Source organism: Bactrocera dorsalis, chromosome 4 (assembly GCF_023373825.1).
Source record: "Bactrocera dorsalis isolate Fly_Bdor chromosome 4, ASM2337382v1, whole genome shotgun sequence".
Lineage (NCBI taxonomy): Eukaryota > Metazoa > Arthropoda > Insecta > Diptera > Tephritidae > Bactrocera > Bactrocera dorsalis.
The window spans coordinates 28,836,457-28,859,400 of NC_064306.1; the positions used below are offsets into that span (position 1 = coordinate 28,836,457).

Below are 22,944 nucleotides of genomic sequence, written 5' to 3' on the forward strand. Positions count from 1 at the left end.
ACGCAGATACGTGCGGGTGGTAGCAGCTTCGACAGTTGAAGTGTGCGATGCTTTCGAAACCCAAGACACCGCTCCATATATGATAATCGGTCCCACGATCATGGTATGATATCGGTTTGCTGAAAGATCCTGACGCTGCAGGCAAAGAATTGTCAAGTGGTTGCACACCATGATCGGGCGACCGCAATGGATGTTTGGATGAGAGATTTGTGATAAATGAAGTAGCTATTTTGAAGCCTTTGGTCAGAACTAAACTAAGCGAGGAAAGTAGTGAATATAATATTATACATATATACACAAAATTTAGAGTTGGACGACTAATCTGTCGAAGCATTTGGCCATCATAAGCTATTAGGGAAAATGTTCACTATGCAAAATCATAAATGGAAATACATACATATCTACAATATATCACAGCAACATCTTCATACTGCAACACAAAGTAACTGACACACCAAGACTGCCATCGCTGATGCAATATGCTACCTTATGACAGTTGTCAAAAATACAAAAAAAAATATAAATTAACGAAAGCACGTTTGTGACATTTAAAAGTTCACTGACATCCATCCATTTACCTCATCTCCATTCTTTTCAAACATTAAACCTATTTATAGAGAAAATCAACTAGCAACAACAAAAAAAAAAACATATTTAAAAACTTTCAAACCGAACGTACACTTTCTTCGTTTCCAAGCGAATAGCGAACCAGCAAAGAAGCCGTTGAAACGCACAAAAAGGAAAAAAGTTGTTTTTGTGGAAATAGGTCAACAGAATAAATCAATAACCAATAGCGGTGCGCACGAACTGAGATAAATTAAAGAAAAGTGTGAAATGCAAAGAGCAGCAAGAACAAGCAGCTTTGACTTGCAGTGGCGAACATTGAAACGAGAACGCGTGCGCACAGGTCAACGATGAACGTGTAAAAGCTGTTGCTATTATACAAGATAGTAATCGCATATGTACATATGTATGCATGTATGTATGTATGTGTACATGGATATTATTTTATGAGCAAACATTTTTCGAAGCTTAACTTTACAGTTACTTTTTTGGCTTAATTGGCGAAGATTGGGTATTTAAATTACGATTACAATAGTCGTTTATTGTCTAGAATGCCTGCAAAACGGTTAAATAATTAAATGCCGGGTTGTAGAAGAAGTTAATGGAGTTAAGCAAACAAAAAGTTTACGCAACCAGTTTGTAGACTTCATTGAAAAGTGCGCTTGTGCTCTTTATGGTCAATTTGGAAGATTGTTTGGGCTTTATTTGTAGAATAGGTGGCGCCATAGAGAATTGTAAAAAATAATATTTTTCCATTAGATTTTCTATTTTTACAAGAACAACAATCGAATATTGTTAGAAAGACTTTAGAATAAACTTGTGTTAGAGAAGATAGACCCTAGATCAAGACAAATCTATCCTCATAACCAGTATGGACCCGATTACTTTTCGCGATGAGGAACTCAGCCCCGCGATCTGGAATTTTGAAAACATCCCTTTAGGGTGAATAAGAAGTCCCTTGACGGAACCGATCAAAAGAATGTTCTCGTATGGAATTTTTTATTATTTGACAAGATATACATATTCACGAAATTTCGCACCGATTATTGTCAATGCAACGCTACAATCTCCGCCGATATCGTTGAGATCGGACCACTATAGAATATTGCAGCTACTCAAGCTTGCCAATCAGCATTCCATACCAAAAAAAAGTGAATCTAGAAAGCAGCAAGAATAACACCCGTAGCTGAGAGTGTAAACGAAGACCGTGGATATTCGATTCGGCGCCGTTCGCGGAGCAAACTGAAACTACACAAGAGCTGCCGTTGCACATAGTTTAGTTAATGTATTATTTTGTTTTTTTTTTCGAGAAAACAATGAATCTTCAAACTAAACAAAACTAAAAAGTCATCGGACTACAATCAAAACTACTTCCCATATAACACAATTTAAAATTCCATTTGGTTCTTTCACTTTCCAGTACACAAATTAAGAAGTAATTGATAAAACGGAATACAATTTTGCGGTAATAATTCTCTTAAAGTATGCCACCTTTTGACCAAAAATTGTCCAAATCCAACCAAAAATGTTCAAGCCCATAGGTACCGAATATGTGGACTCCTGTACCTATAGTTGACTTTTGATCGAAAATATCGGTTAATATGTGAGATATACAATAGAAATTCAGACAGAATCCTTTCCTGGCATTGGTATTTCTGCATATCGAAAATAGGTTGAATCGGGCCTATATTTCCCGGAGCCCCCATATAGATAATATAAAGATTTTTGATTATAGTTGACTTTATGCTGGATTTATCCGCCAACACTTGGGCCAACTCAATGAAAATTGCAGAAAATGTTCTATTCATAAGTGTATTTTTGCGTCTAAAATAGATACAATTGGGCGAAAACTTGACCCTCCCGCCATATAACTATTACAAAGATTTTCGAACATTCGCTTGACTTTGTTCCATCTGATTAGTGATTGTAAATAAGGTACCTTAATGAAACCCCGGGCAACATGTTTTGAGTATGTGGCATATTAGTAGTATGTGAGATGAGCAAAAATAGATAAAATCTGGTCGATCCTACCCCCCACTCAAATATATTCAATATAAAATGTTCGGTTGCACCCGAAATTAGCACTTCCTTACTCGTATTATTTTAATATATTGCATTATTATATTCAAACATGGATTTTTATTAATTTTCATTCATAAAATCACTTTAAATAATTTTGTCCGGTTTATGAGACCAAATGCTCCTGTGTGCGTCGGTGCAGTCTAATGTTTCTTCTAGGGTTTAAATACATTTTTCAACATCAAGTCTTGATATACATATGTATAATATATAGTTTTATATCATATGAGATGAGAAAAAGTCAATATCACAAAACTTGATATTTAAAATCAAAGAATAAAATAAAATGCAATTATAGGATTTTTCATAGTATAATGAGCATTCAAATACAATATAAACAATGAAATTCAATTTTCTAAGTAAAAACGTTACTCAATACAATCAATTTTCTTATTAAATGAAACGGCAAGGCATAACAGATGACAATCAGTGTAAACAATATAACAAAAGCACTGATTCATCAAGTTCATCGCCATAGTTACAACAAAGAGGGATTACGTTGCTATTTTCATACAACTGTTCTTGGATAATTATTATTTGCAAAAAAAAAAATAATAATACAATATAATATTAACAAAATAGTGATTAACAAAGGGCCGTATCACTGTAAGTAATAAATAGCGAATACAAATGAATAATAATGAACTTGAATTACTTCGCTTGAACTTATTAGCGGAACTTATGAGTTGAACAAAAAATAATTGTTGATAAAAAGGCATTGTTTTATTAACTTATGAACAGACACACATGAAGTTGGTAATACCCAGTAGAAATCGTCGGAGACCTATCAATGTTTATATTATATAAATGATCAACGTGACGAGTTGAGTTGATTTGGTCATGTCCGTCTGTCTGTTTATCTGTCTACATATGTACATATACTAATATGAGTATGTATTAGTACCAGACTTTTGAAATATCAATCTGAAATTTTTCACAGGCTATTTTCTTCCCGACCGACCAAAATCAAGATAAACTTCATTTTATGTCTTTTTGTTCTATTTAAATTCATCTGTTAAGGGTATTATACCAACCAAAGTAAACGTTTTTTCTTATTTAATACACATTTCAAAATAAATAGGAAACAACAAATACATGCATGTTATCACGAGCAATCTTGAACAGCTTCTTGTAGACAAATTTGTTTGATTTTCACATGAAAATAAATCAGTTCTTTAAATATTGACAACAACCGCACTGACCAATTTAAAAATACTTGAAGACAAAGGCAATTGTTGATTTGATGGCGACAGATGTGTAAAATAGCATATTTACACATACCAAAACACATAAAAGAATGTCTACGTAGTCAATATGTGGGCATAATTTATAAAAGAAAAAATCAAGGTACTTATATGGTAAATGTATTCTATCTGACCAAACTTGACCTGGACTATACCGATAAAAATTTGTTTCCTAGATTGGTAAAACCAATTTTTTATTTTCATGTTAGCATGAGAGAGAGCATTTCGCAAAAACGACTTCAAGACCTTACATTCATCAAATGCATCATTACTGGTGGCGAGATGTGGGTTTTATGAATTTGACATCAAAACTGTGTCACAATCCAGAGAATGGCGCTCCAAAACTGAACCAAAACAAAAAAAAATAAAATTCGCTGACGGCAATAATTTGTAATGATTTCTATTATAATATATGTCATACAATATTTGATCAGATGTTATGTACATACATTAAATTCACAAACACACTAATCCACTTATATACATATGTAAATACTTTCTCCGCCTTTTCGAAGTGTTCATTACTCATGCAACAGGCAATGTGGTTAACAAAATTTTAAGCGGCTTGAAATCTTATCAGCTGTAAAAATGACTAATACTTTATGACTACACCTAAATTTCTACACTAAAAAAGTTAAGTTTTGCCAACAATTGAAAAAATCTTCTCACATGTACATATGTATACATGTGTATGCATGGTAACTAGGTATATATGTATATACAATATGTAAGTATATGATAAAGCATTTCTTTTTGTTTTTTGTCACAACAGACTAATTTTAAGATTGGAATTCTTATCTTATCTCTTGAAAATATTTTAATTTCATTGGGATTTTATTTTACATTTGTGAAGAGTATAAGTAAACAAATTGTATTGTGAGGTATTAGACTATTGCAGCTTTAGTAGAGATTGTACATTTTTTGATAGGCAATTTGCACTGAATATATTTTGAATGAATCATTTTAAATTAATGAACCCTTTTCTGGTCATTGGAACTTACAGCGACTCAAGTTCCAAAGTCATTGTGAGATAATCCAAATTTAGCTGGTTGATCGCATCAAAACACTAATTTCCCTGGTGAAACAAATTATCAATTCCGATGTCACTGCGTCTAGCGTTAACCAATGCATTGAATATGCATCGGCATATACTACATATGTATATACATATGTATATACATGTTTTTAATTTTAATTTTAATTTAATTTAATTTTTTACAATCGCTACTGTTTGTAAATACATACATTGATATTGTTCGGTGCAAGTTACGTTCATTGCCAGCAATGTGTTTCGCACTTTCACAATTTGTTGATAACGATAAAGGAAGAAATAATATGACAGATTGTGATTTCCAGCAAAACATTTGAAGTTTCTTATCAAGGCTTTACAATTTTCCTAAGATTATAATTTTATAATGTAAAAAGATATTAGCTCTCAACAGCCAATTTCCGCATACAACTTTGCACACATTACAATTTCCAATAAAATTTTGTTTTTGTGAACTATTATTGTTCTGTTTTCCTTTCATATTTAATTTGACGTTCAGTGGAATTCTTCACGTAAATAACACAAATTCAGAAAAAGTCAGCACTTGCATGCCAAATTAAGTGAAATCTGCAATAAGCAGCAGAAAACACAAATAACAGTCATCATCACGTGACACCAAAAGCCTTGTTGGTGCAACTACATACAAATAATCATACATTTGTATGCATAGAGGAAAGCAGGTGGTGAATGAGGAGCAGTTTGGCAAATAATGATATTTTTATGGCGTTGGCGGAGACAACTACACGAGGAACACTATAGCACGGTGATGAGAGGTATAGTGGGCCAAATTTAAATTGTAAATAAGTGAGTATATACAACCGCACTGCCACAAATTAATGAAAGCACAAATTCATTTTCGAGAACAATGGCACAATGTAGAAAGTGACACATAAAAGACATACTATCTGATGTTTGTTTGTTTACATCTTACAAGAGTTCAATTTGCGAGTCCTCAATCTCAACAGAAACGTGCCTGCTTAATCCAACTAGTTGTGTACATAAAAAAAAATTTTACTTTGTAGTTTTTCTCTAAGCTCACACTCATTTCGCGATGGCTAATTGTAAAAAGCATTATTGTGGAGAGTATTAAAAGTGAAAATTAAATTGAAATTGACCGGGCGTACAAAGCTGAATATTAATCGCACCGGTCACTGCCATTCAAAGGCTTTTGACCCAAGTTGGAGTTTGTATGGCATGCCACGGTCGCTCTACCATTTAACCATTTAAATATTTTCATAGTGCTAGAGCAAAAACAAATTCGCTATCATTCTTTAACAAACAAAAATTACATTCCATTTTTAATACAATTTGCCGCATTCGACGACTTTTTGCTACACTCAATTTTGCCTTGTACTGTGAGCTTTGTCATTATGAAACTTTGAAACTCAGTAACTGCTCTGCTATGGTTTTTCTTAAAACCAGTTCTCTGCTAATCAAACCATATATTAGTGAGGTGCTGTTGAAGCAGCTTTTGCTTCCATTGCATACAAATACATACATATGTGTGTATAAATGTATGGTATACAAAGAAAGTGGCTGCTCACAATTCCGTCCGCCAGTGGCATTGATATAAACAATGACGGTGAGTCGGCCACCGACTCAGTTAGCTATGCCAATAATGCGCTGACACGAAATCGCGAATTATGGCTAACACAATAGTTGCAATTGATGCTTCTGAAAGCTTACAATTTCTTTTTCTTGTTCACACATAATATATTAATTATACTGAAACCACCTTTTAGTAGGTAAATAAAAATTGAACACCGAAACAGATTATTAAATTACATTTGGACTTACCAGTTACTTGTATGTGCGTTGGACTCCACATTTTAAATTTCCAATTACAGCGTTCACTCCAATCTGAAAACTAACTTTTTTCCTCAATTTTCACTTTTTTATTTCCAATAAGAATAATATATTTTAAATTAGCCAGTTGTATGATATTGCGTTTTTGCACGATTCTTTTCTTTTTTGTTGGATTTTCACCTTTACTTTATAACTTTTTTGTTAGCTTCTCCACCAACATGACAACACTTCACTGCACTTGCTTTTTACAATCACCTTAACACTGCGGAGAATATTGATATTTTTTGTTATTTTATATCTACGACACATTAAAAATATATAAAATTACTGAACAAACAAAAAAAATCACTTAACCCGATTATATTCTAAAAACACAATAACAATATTACCTGTATTTGAAGCGCTAAATGAAATAACTGGAAATAACAACCGAACAGGTCAAATTGCAAAAAACGAGTGACAGCTGTTCACCAAAGAATCTGTAACGAATAAAAGTAACGAGTAGAAAGCTGCAGCGCTGCATTTTAATGTTGTCCGTAATGTTTAAGGAAAAACTTTTGCGTTTTAATTTTGTTAAAAGAGTAAACTAAATAAAATTAACGATTATAATAGGCGAGGGAGATTTAAAAAAATCAGCGGTTTTAAAAATAAAAATAATTAATTACTCAATGTATATCCCATTCTGGTTGTATAAAATTGAAACATAAAATTCCAGGCGACATCTGCCGGAGGATTGCGCTTTCAAAACAACTAGACGAAATGTCATCTGTTCATTTGTTTTGATTATCTCAATTAAAATTTACGAGTTTTATTATTCTGATTACGAAAATTCTAAAAATTTGATATTGCAAATATTGTTTTTCCATTTGAATAAAGGAAATTTTGTGCAAATTTCGTTCCACTACAAATACAAACTACCGAAATGGTTTGTGTACCGTGCTTCATCATTCCTGTGCTGCTGTACATCTGGCACAAATTTATCCAACCATATGTATTACCTATTATACAGCGTTATTGGAATCCTTGGGAGAAAAAGGATGCTCAGGGCAATGTTGTCAAAAATACACCAGAGTTTCCATTCGAATGTAAAGGCGGCGCTTGTCCCTTCACTGGATCTAAAAACAAAACTTTAACCAATGACGGAAGTGAAAAGTCAGCTGTTGTGAAGGACACTGTGGATTCCAGCTCCAGTGGGCAAGATGCAAAGAAAGAAAACTGAAATTATACTAGTGCAATTAGGTTACATATATAACTGTATGTAATATACATTTTATAACATAATGACTAATGAAAATTACATAGACTTGGGGCTGGGCATAATGACGGCAACTACTTATATGATTACTGTATAATCAAAAGCAGACGGGTATTAGTGACACTTTTGCATAGCTGTGTGCAAAGAAAATTTGTTTGTTTTGCATTTTAAATAACTGTATTACCTTAGCTAAACATTTAATTGTAAATAAAGTTGATTTCTCACACTAAAAGCTTTGTTTTTGTTTAGTGACGATAAGAAAATTGACAATTTGTGCATAAAACATGTTTTAATGCGTATTACGCTCATCCGCCCCGAACAGCTAAAGGTCGCTTTATCGAGGTTATTCACATTATCGAAAATTTAGTCATGTGCGCTTTTTCACTGCGCCTATTTGTATGCAAAAATTAATACAAATTTATAAGAAAATATTTTTCTTGGGTAAAATTAAAAAAAAAAAGAATATTAACGTCCACTTCATCGGAACTGGAATAGTTTTCACAGTTGTATTTTTTATATCAGAAAAGGGTATACAAAATCTATATTCTGAATTTGATCGGTAGTACTCACCGATCCAAACGGGGTTAGATCGCCGAAAAGCCCTTGGTCGGATGAAATCCGAGTCAATTCTGGTGCGTAGAACCGGCTGTCGTGGGCATTGTATGGTGGTATATATTATAGTGGGCCGATCTGAGCAATGTGTTTGAGTATTATAAGGATGCTTTGCATAATAATTGATGCAAAATTTCGAACAGATAACTCGACAAATAACAATGATATGCTATAGTAGTCCGAAATATGTACATATATCCAATGCAAAATAATAAAGCAAAAGCCCGTACCCCGGAATAACCTCCTAGGATCATAAAGAGGTTTTTTCTCAACTACTTTGACGACATAAACAACATGTTTCCTGGGGCTACCGTTGCATGACCTCGATGTCAACTTATCTGAACCTTATTGCCCGAACGGGAATTAGATAACTGATGAAACAACAACCACAATAATATTTTATTTTAACCGTTACCACGACAATCGGGTCTACGCAACCGGAGCAGGCACGAATGTTTTTTATTCGGCCAACGACTCTCAACTCGCCAGAATTTTTCCCGCAACAACAACAAAACCAACAATAAAATAAAAACCTTTCGTTTATTTTATAAAAATATGTAATGTTTTATTAATGTCTTTTTAAAGATTTTCGCTTAATTACTTAATTCGTTATAACTACTGCTACAGAAAACTTAAAATATACTTTGCAAAGCACTATTTTACATGATCTATATTAAATGCAAACGCATTGTAAAACATGACGAAATAAAATTAGATACCACGATATTTTCTTTTTTTATAAAGTCAAAAGCATCAAAGGGAACAGAAAATGTCGGACAGCGGACAATGAAGATCGTAGACGCGTTAAAATCAAAAAATACAAAACAGAAAACAAAAAGTTAACTAAATTAAAGCTTTTTCGCAAGTGTATGCGCCAACAAGAGATACGAGTGATATTACAAAAATAATAATTAATAAATTCTTAGAGCATACTTGAGGCTCTGTTCACGTGACGCATAGAAATAAAAATTATTTACCAATAAAACAGTACTACTGACGGTGTATTTCGTATATATGTATATAAAAAATAACTAAATTACTATTTAAATGCTAAAAGAGCACATTAATTAATTTTAAATAAAATTATGTCTTTTATGTTGCATGTCTTGTTGTCTTTGCGGAGAGCGTTCATTATAAGCGACATATTCACACAGTCAATAATTGCAAAGTGTACATAATTATGCATAAATGTGTTTTTGTAGTTGTAACGCGCATAATTTCAATTTTCAATTAAAAAATTACTTAAATTACTGCGTCTACTACAACAATTTGAACTACAACTATTTTATAAATAACGCTTTAATGCATAAGAAATACAAAAATTAATGCTTAGAGTATTCATTAATAAAATTAACTATAAACTAATTTAAAAAATTGTTCACCAATTACAGCATGTTTTAAATATTTACTAAAAATTAATAATTCGCAATTAATTTCGTTTAATTTACATTAAAACAGTGAATATTTATATATATATTTAAATATTACGCGCATTGCTATTACATAATATGCTGATTTTTACTAATATTTTTAGACAACTTACCGCTAAACGTATTAGTTATACTTAAGTCATAGACATGAGATACTTTTTACAGTTGCTTTTGCTAGCGCACATTTCTTATAAGCACTTTGTTAAAATTATTTATTTTACGCTTCATTACTATTTTTAATTACATTTTCATAAAAAAAATTATATTATGCAATTACCTTTAAATACAAAATTGTAATACCTAACAATATTGGAAGAGTTTCAGCGCACTTATGGCTAACTTTTTATACTAGCAGCAATTATACATTTCTTTAACGCTCGCCAATGCAGCGAAGCGTTGCTTTCATGTTAATTTGTTTTAATTTTTTTTTAATAAAATAAGTCTAGTGTGTCTTCAGTTTGCCGCATGCTTGTAAAATTTTGTAATACTAATTGTTTTTGTGCTGCTCACTTTTCACTTTCATATTAAACTAGTTAAAATCTTTTTTACACATTTCAAATTGCAAATTTAAACAAATGAACTTTCAATAAAAACACTAATATCAATAACAATAAGCAATTAATAAATGGTGATCGCGTGAAGCAGTGGGCTAAATATTTTATTTTGGAAGTACCAAAGCAAGTGTCAGAAATTTTATTTGAAAGTATGGCGGCAAGTGCTGGAAATTTGAATTGGAAGTAGAATGACAGCTGGAAATTTTATTTACCATTTCGTGCAAATTTTTAATTTTAAATATTTTTAATATGAATTAAAGTTTGGGATTCAAATTTAGACAGACAAAAAAAATTAATTGTAGTGCAAATTTTGAAAGTATTTTACGCATTTCAGACAATTTGTTTTTAATTTTTGGAGCAAGTAGTTATAATTTTGGTTATAGCTATCCCAGTAATCGGTTCTACTGTTGTGATGTAACGGCAGAAAACAATTCTGAAGTAATTTCGAGGCATGGTGCCCAGTTGACAGACATTGGCTGGATAAAAATCCAAGTCCGTTCCGAATACTTATGTAGACCCGACTGTCGTGGGAACGGAATTGGTTATACTCAAACACAGCGGCACCAAGGTTTTATACGGCGAAAGAAGCCAAGCTACTGCTCTTACCAAAAGGCTTTTGAGGCATATATTTTAGTCACTACTAAAACAACATTGTGGGTAACAGAGATGTGGTCATGCCAGCACAATAAAACTTTTTAGTCGTAATATATTTTTTGTGATTTTCCATATAAGAAAATATTATTGTTTTAAGCTGAAAAATAATTAAGGGACTCACAACTTGTCGCAACGGATCATAAAATCATAAATTTTCACACTTGCTTAAAAAAATTGTTATTGGATTACATACAACACTGAGTTTATATGAAACTCCTAACTGTTTTAAACTGTAAAATAATATAAAGTGTAAGTATAATCTGCAAATTTTTAGAATTATTGTTGTTACTGTTGCACAAAAAATTTGAAATTTATTTTTAGCTCTTTGTTTACACAAAAAAAATATATATTTTATCTTTCTAAGCTTCTTACCAACAAAAAAAATTTCAAAATTTAAAATTTAATTTCCACTACTTCTCAAATAAAATCATTAACCCACAACAACACGCATTATAACATTTAAAAACACCATAACTTTTCTTTCTTCTTCGCAATTTCGTCATTGCGTGCGCATAATATTTATAACGGTACTATTTTCGGTATGCATATTAAAAATATGCTGTTTTCTACACTACATATGCTATAAATGTATGTATGTAGGTGTGTGTATAACTAATTTTGTTTGCATAAAACTTATGCATATATGTATGTATATATTTATGTTTATGTATTTACTACTCTGGTAGGAGATTCGATTGTGAGTTTCTTTTTTGCAGCTGATTTTTTGATTTACTTGTTCATTAACGGTATGTTATTATGTATGTATGTATATTACTAAGGAATTATTTACTTGTATGCTATGTATGTAGTAGTGTGTGCGCATATGTATAGTGTAGCAAAAGCCTAAACGAATTTCAGTTTAAGCATTTTTGTTAGTTTGCTCGTTGCTGTGCACATTAATATGCTTGTGGCTATATTAGACAATAAAAAATAGCAATAATTTACAATAGGCACCGCAGCTCTTGGATCAATGCACGCTTTAAAGCCTCACCACACACGCCTGCATTTAGCTATTCGCTTTATAACTGTATAATTATGCGTAAACTATGTTTATATAGTAAGTGTGTATGTATGTATGTATAGGTATGGTTAAAAAATGCATACTTAAAAAATATGGCTGAGTTCCTTTTTTGAAAAGGAAGCATCTAAGTCTCCATGCAGCCGGGTGTCGCGCCTGTGCGTGTCATATACAACAACAATAACAATAATAATAATAACTACATATGTTTGTATGTATGTAAATTGTTAAAGCGCGCCGCAAGCACCACATTGACGCCACATTTGCTTTCAGTTCGTTCGTTCTCTACTGCTCGTTTATCAATAATAAATGTAAGTAATATTTTTTAATAATTTTTTTCACTTTTTACACGCACATTTTCGTCTCTTGTTTTGTACAAAACTAAATGCTACTAGATATATGTATCTATATTTCTATAAATGTATGTCTGTATGTATAATGTTAATGTTAGGATTCTAGAGAATGTTTACACAACACACACACATACATGTGCGCTCAAATTGGCGCGCGTCGCAGCACAGCAGCAGCGTTTACCGCTGTCACCTGTGCTTATTGTCAAATGTAAATCGCCTCCGAACCCTTATTGGCCTGATGTCCGCCGGAGATGTAGAGATTATTGCCCGCTGGCGATTGCACGCCCTCCGACCAGTCTGATGTGGAGCGTGGCGATGAGCTCGACCAATGGCCGGGCGATTCGGGTGAGGGCGTGGGGTAGCTATCGAGCGTTTGCACCAGATGTTGCGGCGTGAGGCCACCGGAGTGCTGACTCGTCGGCGTCAGATATTGGTAGAAGGCTTGATTGTGCTGGGAGGATGGCGAGAGCATGTTGGTGGCGGGCGAGGAGCCCGACATAGTGCTCTGTATCGAAGGCGGATTCATTTGGCCGGAGTGAAATGAATCTGACAATAAAAAAAAAACGAAAGTGTTAATTTCATAGTTGTAAGCGTTAATATTTATTGCTGTAGACAACTCACCTGGTGAACCGCAAAAGCCGTTCAAGTCCAAACCGGCCGAGCCGAAGTCGAGGCTGCCAAGCTGTTGCTGGTGTTGTTGCATTGTTTGCATTATTGCACTACTTTTCGAATTCTGTTGCTGCTGATGTTGCTGTTGTTGTTGCTGCAGCTGTTGTTGCTGCTGCTGCTGTTGCTGTGTTTGCTGTGGCGCCATCATCATGCCATCACTGCCGGTTGGCGAGACAATGCCCACACTCACCGGTGAATTCTGTTGTGATAAACTCTGACTGCTGGGCGATTGAAAGCTCATGCTCTGCGGCGAATTCATCGACGCATTGCTCTGTGGCCCGTTTGTAGAATTGCTGTTCGCATTGTTCACAGCGCCGCCGAGCAGCGAGTTCACATTATTGCCGAACTGCTTCTGGTGCGTGGCGTGTCGCATGGCCTGCATGTGTGTGGGCGAGGTGGGCAGGCTGGGATGCGATTTCACGGGCGATGGCGAACCTGTGAAGAGAAAGTTTTTGTTAAACGAGTTTTCGACACTCGTAATGCTGCGGTGTACTTACCCAGGTAAGCGTGTGGCGACAGCGCCATGCTGCTCTGCACGGAATGTGGCGGCGATTGATTGGAGTAGGGCGGACTCAACCCCTGCTCGTGGTTGCCCATATTGCCAGGGCCATTGTGGCCGAGATTGCCAGGGCCACCACCACCTCCACCGCCGCAAAGCGAGTTCATGCTTTGCTGGTTGTTGGCCTTCTGGTTGATCATTTCCTGATGAAAGGGCGAACCACGCGAGTACACATAATTCTCCATTTTAATTAAATCCATATTATTTTGCTGTTGCTGCTGCTGTTGTTGCACCAAACTTTGCATTGTCTGCGCATTCTGTAACGAAAAGGTGATCTTTTAGTTTTTTCTTCCCAGCGATTTTCAAATTTACACTACTCACTTTTATGCAGTCTTCATAACTGGGTGGTTGTTTCGCGCCGTTGCTGTTGCCCAGCAGATCGTTGTGGTGATGTGTTGGCGCTGCCATCGCGTTCGAGTACAGGGACGACGTGTCGTATGGGCTCGGTTGGCTTGTTAGGCCCGACAGTGGTGGCGAGTCCACTGCACTGAGACCGGCATCCAGCAGTTGCTGTTGATCCACTCCCTCCAGCCCCTGACCGTGCGCTGTCAGTCCACCACCCAAGCCATTCAGCAGTTGTGCTGCCGTAAGGCCGTTTTGTCCGCCCTTTTTTGACACCGAGCCCCCTGTCCCCTTTTTTGAGCCCGGTTTGCGTCGCAGACTGCCGCCGCCGTCTAGCAAATTGTCCGGGCTGCCCTCCAATAGCTTTGCCTTTTTCGCCGCTTTCGATTTTGTTGTTTGTGCTGGCTGTTTTGACGATGAAATGACAGTGGGCTGTGAGATGATTTGCGCTTGACTGCCGGGTGGCGGCGAGCCGATCATTGTCTGTGGCGTCATGGCCATCATTTGTGGTGAACGCGGTACATGTTCGTCCAAAAGTATAACGATGTCGTGGTGTAAGCGCTCGGATGCAACATCACGTGGCAAACGATCCATGTGATCGGTGATCTCGCGATTGGCAAAGTTATCCAACAACGCTTTGCAGGCCTCATAGGAACCTTCACGTGCCGCCAGAAAGAGTGGTGTTTCGTCTTTGTCGTCCTGTGCGTCGCGATTGGCATGGTGCATAAGTAGTATATTCACAGCTTCGGTATTATTGACAGCGGCTGCCCAGTGCAGCGCTGTTTTGCCCGAGTTATCAGCTGCATTTATGTCCGCATCGGCAGTGATTAAGTCCTCAACCATACCCTCGATGGCTAAGCGTGCGGCGAGTATCAGCGGCGTGGTGCCATCATGCATGCGTGCGTTCAAGTTGGTGGCGCGATTGCGCAACAATATTTGGAACACGCCCATTGCATCAGCAGCCACAGCGGCATGTAGTGGTGTACGTCCAGTATTATCTTGACAGTTGGCGTCAGCGCCAGCATCCAGTAAACGTTTAGCAGCGTCGGCGCGCGCATAACGTGCAGCCAAATGTAGAGAGGTTTCACCAGTTTTGTCCATGGTGGCGTTAAGCTCAGCGCCCTGTGCCAACAAATCGGAAATCACTTGCGCCGTTTGATCGTCAGAGTTCTCTATGTCCTCGCCGGAATCCAAACCGCCACCGCGCACGGCCGCCACCATAAGTGGTGTCATGCCACATGGTCCACGTACATCCACATCGTGTTTGCCATCTTGATGTGCTGGCGGTGTCATAATGGAAGAACGTACATCAGCTACCTCCAGATGCGCTTGCGACCAGACGCGTGGATCAGCTTCCTCGTAGTCGGTTACCATTGTATGATCGCTAGCATAACCGCCGTGCTCGTTGCGCATACGTTTTTGTGGTGGCAATTCGGATTCATCGTCCGACCATTGTGGCGCGTGACCCATATGACCAGAATTCATGTTGACATCGTTGCTCATGCAGGCGATCGAGGGATTCTTATTCAAATTACGCATCTCCTGTCCAGTATCACGTCGACGTCGCTGATGATTCACGGCTGTAGCGGTGGTGGTACGGAAATTTTCTGGGAACCAGGTAATGCCATGAGCGCGCTTACGTTGCGTTGTCACCAATACGCCAAGAAATGCGAACACTACAATGCTGATGCCGATAAGCACATATTTGACGTTACTCGGACGTTCCTCAACATCTTCGCCGGGATTCTGTACACCACGCACGCTATAGATCTGGAACTTTGGTGAGAGCGTGTACTTGGCAGCAGAAGCTGCTAAAAACTCAGCTGCTTCGGCAGCGCGATTGAAGCAATCAATGCACTTGCGATTATCGATTTCCAGATAGATTTGTATGCCTGTTTGGTCGTTGCGCTCAGTTGAGATTATGCGGTGCTTGCGCCCGAACTCCGAATTCTCTAAGTCGGTCAAGTGCGATGTGCCCTTCCAAGTGAAGATCATATCATTGCCCATCGAGTCCTTTTTGACGCGTACCGTAGTGCGCAGTACATGACCCATCTCACGTAAGAATTCGACTTGTTTCTCATGGAATGTTTTTACATCCATCAACATTACCACCGAGATTGCACCATCCGCTAGATTCGGTTGCTCGAGATTATTCTCACAATCCAGACCATCCCAGTTGCACTCGGCATTGTTGCAGCCATAATCGCAGTGTCCGTCGGCGTAGTGTTTCTGGCAGTAAGCTTCATAAGTGGGATTGCATGGTTGTAGTTTCTTGGCACAGTCACGACCATCGAAAAGACAGGCCGCATTATTACACTCCTCATTGCAATGCCCATCCATGAAGACGAGCCAACATTCGATCTTGGCGCTGCAATTTACCCATGGATTGATGCCCAGCGAACAGTCGTTGCCATCGAAGTTGCAAGCGTAGGTGTTGCACTCTTGGTCACATTTATGATTTCCCTTCTTTTGTTCACAGCCACGCTTTATGCACATTTCACGTTGGTATTCCAAGTCTTTCGTGTATTTGTTAAGTGGACCACGGCTAGTATCTGAAGCCCAGCCGGGGTAATTAGCATCGTAAATTTCACAACGTTTGCCTGGCCATTTGCTGGGACAGAAACACACAAAATCGCCGAGTAAGTTCTCACACGCAGCGCCCTGTAGACACGGATTCGAGGCGCACTCATCCAAAGTATCGATTTCGCACTGCACACCTTCGGTGCCGGGCGGACACTCGCAACGATAGCCACGTATCATGTCCACTACACAGTTACCCGCTTGGCAGGGGTTTGAATCACAATCATTACCAGAGAATTCGCAATTCTTGCCGTAGAAGCCAACCTGACAGACACAGTGATGTCCCGACTGCTTCGTTGAACAAATACCGCCATTCTGACATGGGGAGTTGGCGCAAAAGTCGACTTTAATTTCGCAATGACGTCCCATATAACCCGGTTTGCAGTTGCAATGATAGTTGTTCACCAGCTGTACACAGTCCAAAGTACCCGCATTGGAGCAGGGATTTGAAAGACACTCATTGATGTCACCCTCACAACGAGAGCCCACAAAACCAGCCGGACAAGCGCACTCAAAACCACCAACACGATCAATACAGGTGCCGTTGTTATGGCAGGCACCTGGCACGCAATCCTCCTGATTAATTTCACAGATTATACCCAATGTGCCCGGTGGGCAAGAGCAGCTGAAGGATTGTACCAAATCGTGGCAAGTGCCGCCATTCTGACATGGATTCGGTGAGCAGTCATCGATATTCAATTCACAGTTCTGTCCTTGGAAACCCTTTGGACAAATGCATTTGTACTCGCCCACACGATCCAAGCAAGTGCCACCATTTTGACAAGGTTGTGACTCACACTCGTTGATATCCGTTTGACAGTAACTGCCTGTGTAGCCTTGTTTGCAGAGACACAAATGCATATTGCCCATCTCTTTGCACGTTCCGTTGTTGCACAGCTGCTTCAGACCCACTTGTTTACGCATAGCCGCCACTTCGCAGGAAACCATCTCCACATCACAAAGTTTGCCCGTCCAGCCGGCGTCACACTTGCAATTATATTGGTTCTTGATCTGTGAGCAAGTGGCCCCATTTTCGCAGGGCGATTGAGAGCACCAGTCTATATATTCCGTACACTGTTTGCCTGTGTAACCATGCGGGCAATGGCATGTGTACTCATCACCACTCTCATGGCACGTGGCGCCGTTCTGACAGGGCTGCGAGTCGCACTTATTGATCTTATACTGACAATTGGAGCCGGTGAAGGCGGGTAAACATGAGCAGTTGTAGCTGTTAATGCCGTCAATGCACGTGCCGCCATTCATGCAGGAACTCTCTGTACAATCTTCGTCGTTCGTTTGACAATTGATGCCCGAGAAGCCGAGTGGACATGTGCAGGTATAGGAGTTAACATACTGCCGACACGTAGCACCATTTTGACAGGGTAAACTCAAGCATTCATTAATGTCGGTTTCGCAATGTTTGCCATCGAAACCATCGACGCAGAGGCATGTGTAGTCCCCAATGCCATCCAAGCAAGTACCGCCATTCTGGCATGGGAAAGAAGCACAATCGTCGGTATTGATGGCACAGTCACGGCCTTCGTAACCCTTCGCGCAGAGGCACTTATAAGTACCGGGCACATTTAAGCAGGTCGCACCATTCCGACAGGGCGATGAAAGCGCACATTCATCAATATCCTCATCACAATAACGTCCGGTATAACCAAGCTTACAGGTGCAGGAGAAATCCAGAAAGTTGGGTGAAGGTGTACATTTGGCGTCGTTACGACAGCGGTGCGTCGAGCAAGGATCCATTTTGGACTCGCAATCCCTACCTGTGAACGGTACTTTACAAACGCACTTGTAGCCATTCACCAAGTCAATACAAGAACCGCCATTTACACATGGATTTATCAAGCAGTCGTCAATATTTGTTTCACAACGATACCCCGTATAGCCGGGCATACACTGGCATTGGAAGGAGTTGAGTTGGTCAATACAGATGCCACCATGTTGGCATGGATTGGAACTGCACTCATCGATATCAACCTCACAGCGCTTGCCTCCATAACCGGGCGGGCAATGGCAGATGAACTCGTTAATGCCATCCTCACAACGACCGCCATTGATACACGGGTTCGAAGCACACTCGTCCACATCACTCAGACAGCGCGCATCATAGAAACCGCGTGGACATTCACATTTATAGCCGTTAACCATGTCCATGCAGACGCCATTATTGGCGCAAGGATTCGAGGCGCACTCATTGATGTTAATCTCACAATGGAGTCCTGTAAATCCCTTCACACATTCGCAGGTATATTTATTGATGCCGTCAATGCAGGTGGCACCATTGTTGCACGGATTGCTGTGGCACTCATTCACGTTGATCTCACAGTTCTTGCCCGATGTCCCCGGCAGACACTTACAGAGGTACGAACCGACGCGATCGATACAATGTCCACCAAACTGACAAGGATTGGACTCACATTCGTTGATTTGCGTTTGGCAAAGGTAACCGGTGAAGCCTGGATCGCAGACGCACTTGAACGAGTTATCACCATCGATACACTTACCACGATGGCAGGGATTCGAATCACAATCATTGATGTTTATCTGACAAGATGTGCCCGTGTAACCAGGCGGACACTCGCACGTGTAACCAGCTATGGAATCATGACATATACCATTATTACGACAAGGTTGCGACTGGCAATCATCTATATTGATCTGACAACGTGTGCCCGCAAACCCGAGCGCACAGGAACATTTAAACCCGTTAATCATGTCGTGGCAGGTGGCACCGTTCAAGCAGGGATTCGATTGGCATTCATCAATATCGATTTCGCACTGTGTGCCAGCAAAACCGGGCATACAGACACAACGGAAAGTGCCGGGATCATCCAAACAACTACCCTCATTCTGACACGGATGTGATTCGCACTCGTTTATATTCGTCTCACAACGTGGACCCGTAAAGCCCTGCGAGCAATTACATCTAAACGAACCGGGCGTATTTACACAGATACCGTTATGTTCGCAAGGTGAACCTTGATCGCACTCATCGATATCCTCCGAACAATCCACACCCTTATAGCCGGTGGCACAGGAACACGTGTAAGAACCATTTATGGGGCTAGTGTCACATATGGCATCCTTATGACACGGATTCGACGTACAGGCATCATCTAGGTGGCACAGCAGACCCGTCTTGCCGGGTGTGCAACGGCAATAGAAAGAGCCCACACCATCTATACAAGTGGCGCCGTAGAAACAGGCGGCTGCCACACAATCGTCCACATTATCGCTGCAATCTCTTCCTTCCCAGCCGTTCACGCAAATGCAGGAATAGTTGCCGTGTGTATTAGTGCAAGTCGCGCCATTCTGACAAACCGAAGGTCTACGAGCGTTACATGGGTTTGAAGAGAGGAAAAATAGTATACAGTTATTGAGTATTCAAGTAAAACAAAAAATCAAAAAATGATGAATTGCGGGTTGTGAGTTTAAGAGGAGAGCAAAATTTTTTAAATTGGGTATTAAAAAAATATTAACAATAAATAAAATAAAAATAACATAAAAAGTCGGGACCGCGGGTTTTAGAGAAAGAAAAAGTGGCAGTTTTTGAGTTCTCAAAAACATGGGTTCAAGCAAAACCTCGTACTCACCTCATCGCGCACTCATCCACATCTTCTTCGCACAGTTCTCCGGTAAAATTTGGCGGACAGGTACAACGGTATGTATTAATGCCATCTATGCAAGTACCGCCGTTCTGGCATAAATTCCCGGGACAGTCATCGATATTTTCTTCGCAATGTTTGCCACGAAAGCCTGTAAAAGAAAGAAGAGATTTTATATTATTTATTGAGTGGAGATCAATTTCAAAAATAGTAACTATAGTCCACATAATAGATAGACATAAATTGATTCAGAGTCGAAAAATTGGCGGATAGATTCCCACGAGAAGGTTTTGAAATGTGGATTGACGAAATCGAACTAACATAATCTACAAGTAAAAGCTATGTGCTCGGGAGCAGATTTTTTTTGATCAACTATTAACGCTAAAATCTCCGGAAGTCTAATTTTAACGAGGGAATGCAAAGTTCTTTGGGTTCTCGGTTGTAGAGCGCACTTCGTAGTGAAAGAGCTAACAGTTACCCGGGAGGAAATTGTTTTGCTGAGTTCTAAAAAAGATGAGTCTCCTATGTAATGAATTTTAGTTGGAAAATAGATTTTGTTGACCCACGGTAATGGCTTCAATTATCATTAAAGATACCGCCTCTCCAATAAAAGTGAAACCGTTTTCCGAGAAATTACGGAAGATCTATTAAAGTTAGCGTTAAGAATAGTTAGTGAAAGCTTCCATTTGGAATTTAACAGAATAAGGGAAACCGCATTGCAATACAATCAGCACTAAAGTACATTGGTGTAATGATAGATGTGAGACTCAGCTACAAAGTCCACTTTGAGAAAGTGTGCGAAAAAGCTTGCCATGTAATCGTGGCCTTATCCCGAATCATGGCCAACGTAGGAGGACCAAACCAAAGCACCTGCACACTTTTAGCCATGGTTAGCCAACAGAGCGGCAGGAGCTGAGAATAATACCTGATAATATTAGAGCCTTATATGCTACAAACGAGACAAGTATGATATACCATGGAGAGGGAGAGAGCTCTGATACTGCAAGAGCTGAGAAGAGCCGAACGACAAAGAAGCAGTGAAGCTAGAACCGCGAATAGCGAGTTAATGACGTGAGCCAATAGGTTAAGCTAGCCCTGCTATATAACGCATGGCGGCGGTCCCGCAGGGCTTTTGCACAAAGCTACAGATGACGGAGTTAAGGGTTTAGTATGAAGGCCAATATAGTAAGATAAGATTTGGTCCCGAATAGGGTGTCTCTATATACTACTACTACATCACTACTAAGTATCAGTATCTATGGATGATTTTCCCTCCGGAAAAAATAATAAGGGACAAGTGTACAAACTTGTAACAACAATAACGGATCATTTACTCTTCTGGAAGTGTGCATCAAAATCGGGAGTCCCCTACAATAGTCATCTTTCCGAGTATCCAGTTATAAAAATATATATGAAATGCCACCAAAACATTGTGTATCAACACAAATTTTAAATAACGGCAAAATCCTACAGGCATCCACCCAAGAATGCATGCAAATTACGAGCTCCGAGCCAATAGCGGTCCAGCAGTTCTCACGCCTTCACAATGGGCGAACACAACATATTTTCGCTAAAATTTATTGACCTCAATCCATTCGGACTAAACGCACACAACTTACAACTTATTATGGTCTCCAAGTGGGCTGCGGTACTCCCAAAAAAAGTAAGCGCATATGTTTGTATGTGTGTGTGGCTGCATGCAAAGAGCACTGCATCACTCCCAAAGGCATAATTTGTTTAACACATAAAAAGGTAAATCATTTCAGTTAGTCAAAGTCAATCATTATCGAAGTTTTGCACACAAAGCGTCATTAAGCATTATTAGCCAGCGCGCAGCGAAGCAAAAAATATGAGAGAAGCAATCAAACAAAAAAATAATCTCGAACAAAGCAACGGTAATAATAAAAGAATTGGTGCACACAAATATGCGCATGGAAAAAACCGAAATAAAATAAAAATTGCACGCAAAAAATCCTGTTTTTGCTGCCCACAAGCATTAGCTGTGCAACAATGCGCGATGCCCCGCGCGCCACGTCGGCTTGCGGCATGCAGCTTGTTAGCCAAATTTGAGGCATTACTCATGCTTATGCAAATTAATGCCAAAGTCCACTCCACAGTTGTTGGCTGTCGCGTCGCATTGTGGCAATCGAGCGAACACGCTTACAAGACGGCCAAGCGCAATAGACAGCGCGCCAATGTAAGCAGCGCCTCAACACACCTCCCTCAGCTGTGCAATAGTGCGATGGCAGCGCTTATGCGCCAAGCGAACGCCAAAAATGCGCAGCAAAATGTGACTTGGGAGAAAATTGTGGATTTTGGTCAAAATGCAACACGCAAACACATACATACATGAGTATGTATGTATGTTTATGGGGTACACAATGAGTGTTAAGCGCTTAAATATGCCGCTGATCGTGGCGCATTGCTTTTTTGTACAACAATACCTAGGCAGATTGGCATATTATTGGGGCGATATTGTCAGGCGAGTGTCCAGTGGGCTTAAGCTTACCGCTGAATCATAGCCAAGCTGCGCTACCAAAGCATCATACATACATACATA

General features: G+C 39.1%; 3 protein-coding genes across 9 annotated transcripts in view; 1 reads left to right on the forward strand and 2 right to left on the reverse strand.

Annotated features, from left to right (window-relative positions):
- Window positions 1–7,253, reverse strand: part of LOC105233528 (rab11 family-interacting protein 1) — a 41,085-nt gene extending 33,832 nt beyond the window's left edge. For 2 of the 7 annotated variants that reach the window (XR_852881.4, XM_029553512.2), the window contains exons 1-2: window positions 7,131–7,233; window positions 6,733–7,003 (exon numbers count right to left, since the gene is read on the reverse strand). Coding sequence is in view for 3 of the 7 variants with exons in the window: in XM_029553512.2 (XP_029409372.2) it covers window positions 6,733–6,763 (31 nt within the window). In the remaining 4 variants the exon portion in view is untranslated. Of the gene's footprint in view, window positions 1–6,732 lie in introns of all 7 variants that reach the window. The other 5 variants (XR_002184089.3, XM_019992926.3, XR_002184090.3 and 2 more) reach the window with 3 other exon arrangements.
- A 254-nt stretch (window positions 7,254–7,507) lies between these two features.
- Window positions 7,508–8,228, forward strand: LOC105233529 (UPF0729 protein GD16342). Its single transcript, XM_011215641.4, has one exon. It carries the CDS (start codon window positions 7,664–7,666, stop codon window positions 7,958–7,960), a length of 297 nt encoding a protein of 98 aa, XP_011213943.2. The 5' UTR covers window positions 7,508–7,663; the 3' UTR covers window positions 7,961–8,228.
- A 2,245-nt stretch (window positions 8,229–10,473) lies between these two features.
- The window catches only part of LOC105233530 (neurogenic locus Notch protein), a 165,780-nt gene continuing 153,309 nt past the window's right edge, over window positions 10,474–22,944 (reverse strand). Inside the window, exons 6-10 of the mRNA XM_049456567.1 lie at window positions 20,373–20,535; window positions 14,167–20,107; window positions 13,784–14,102; window positions 13,239–13,721; window positions 10,474–13,163 (exon numbers count right to left, since the gene is read on the reverse strand). Of these exons, the coding sequence (XP_049312524.1) occupies window positions 12,820–13,163; window positions 13,239–13,721; window positions 13,784–14,102; window positions 14,167–20,107; window positions 20,373–20,535 (7,250 nt within the window). The 3' untranslated portion in view covers window positions 10,474–12,819. The remainder of the gene's footprint in view (window positions 13,164–13,238; window positions 13,722–13,783; window positions 14,103–14,166; window positions 20,108–20,372; window positions 20,536–22,944) is intronic.

Coding starts and splice junctions, on each gene's coding strand:
- LOC105233529 (XM_011215641.4), top strand. CDS start 7,664: ATGGTTTGTGTACCGTGCTTCATCATTCCTGTGCTGCTGTACATCTGG.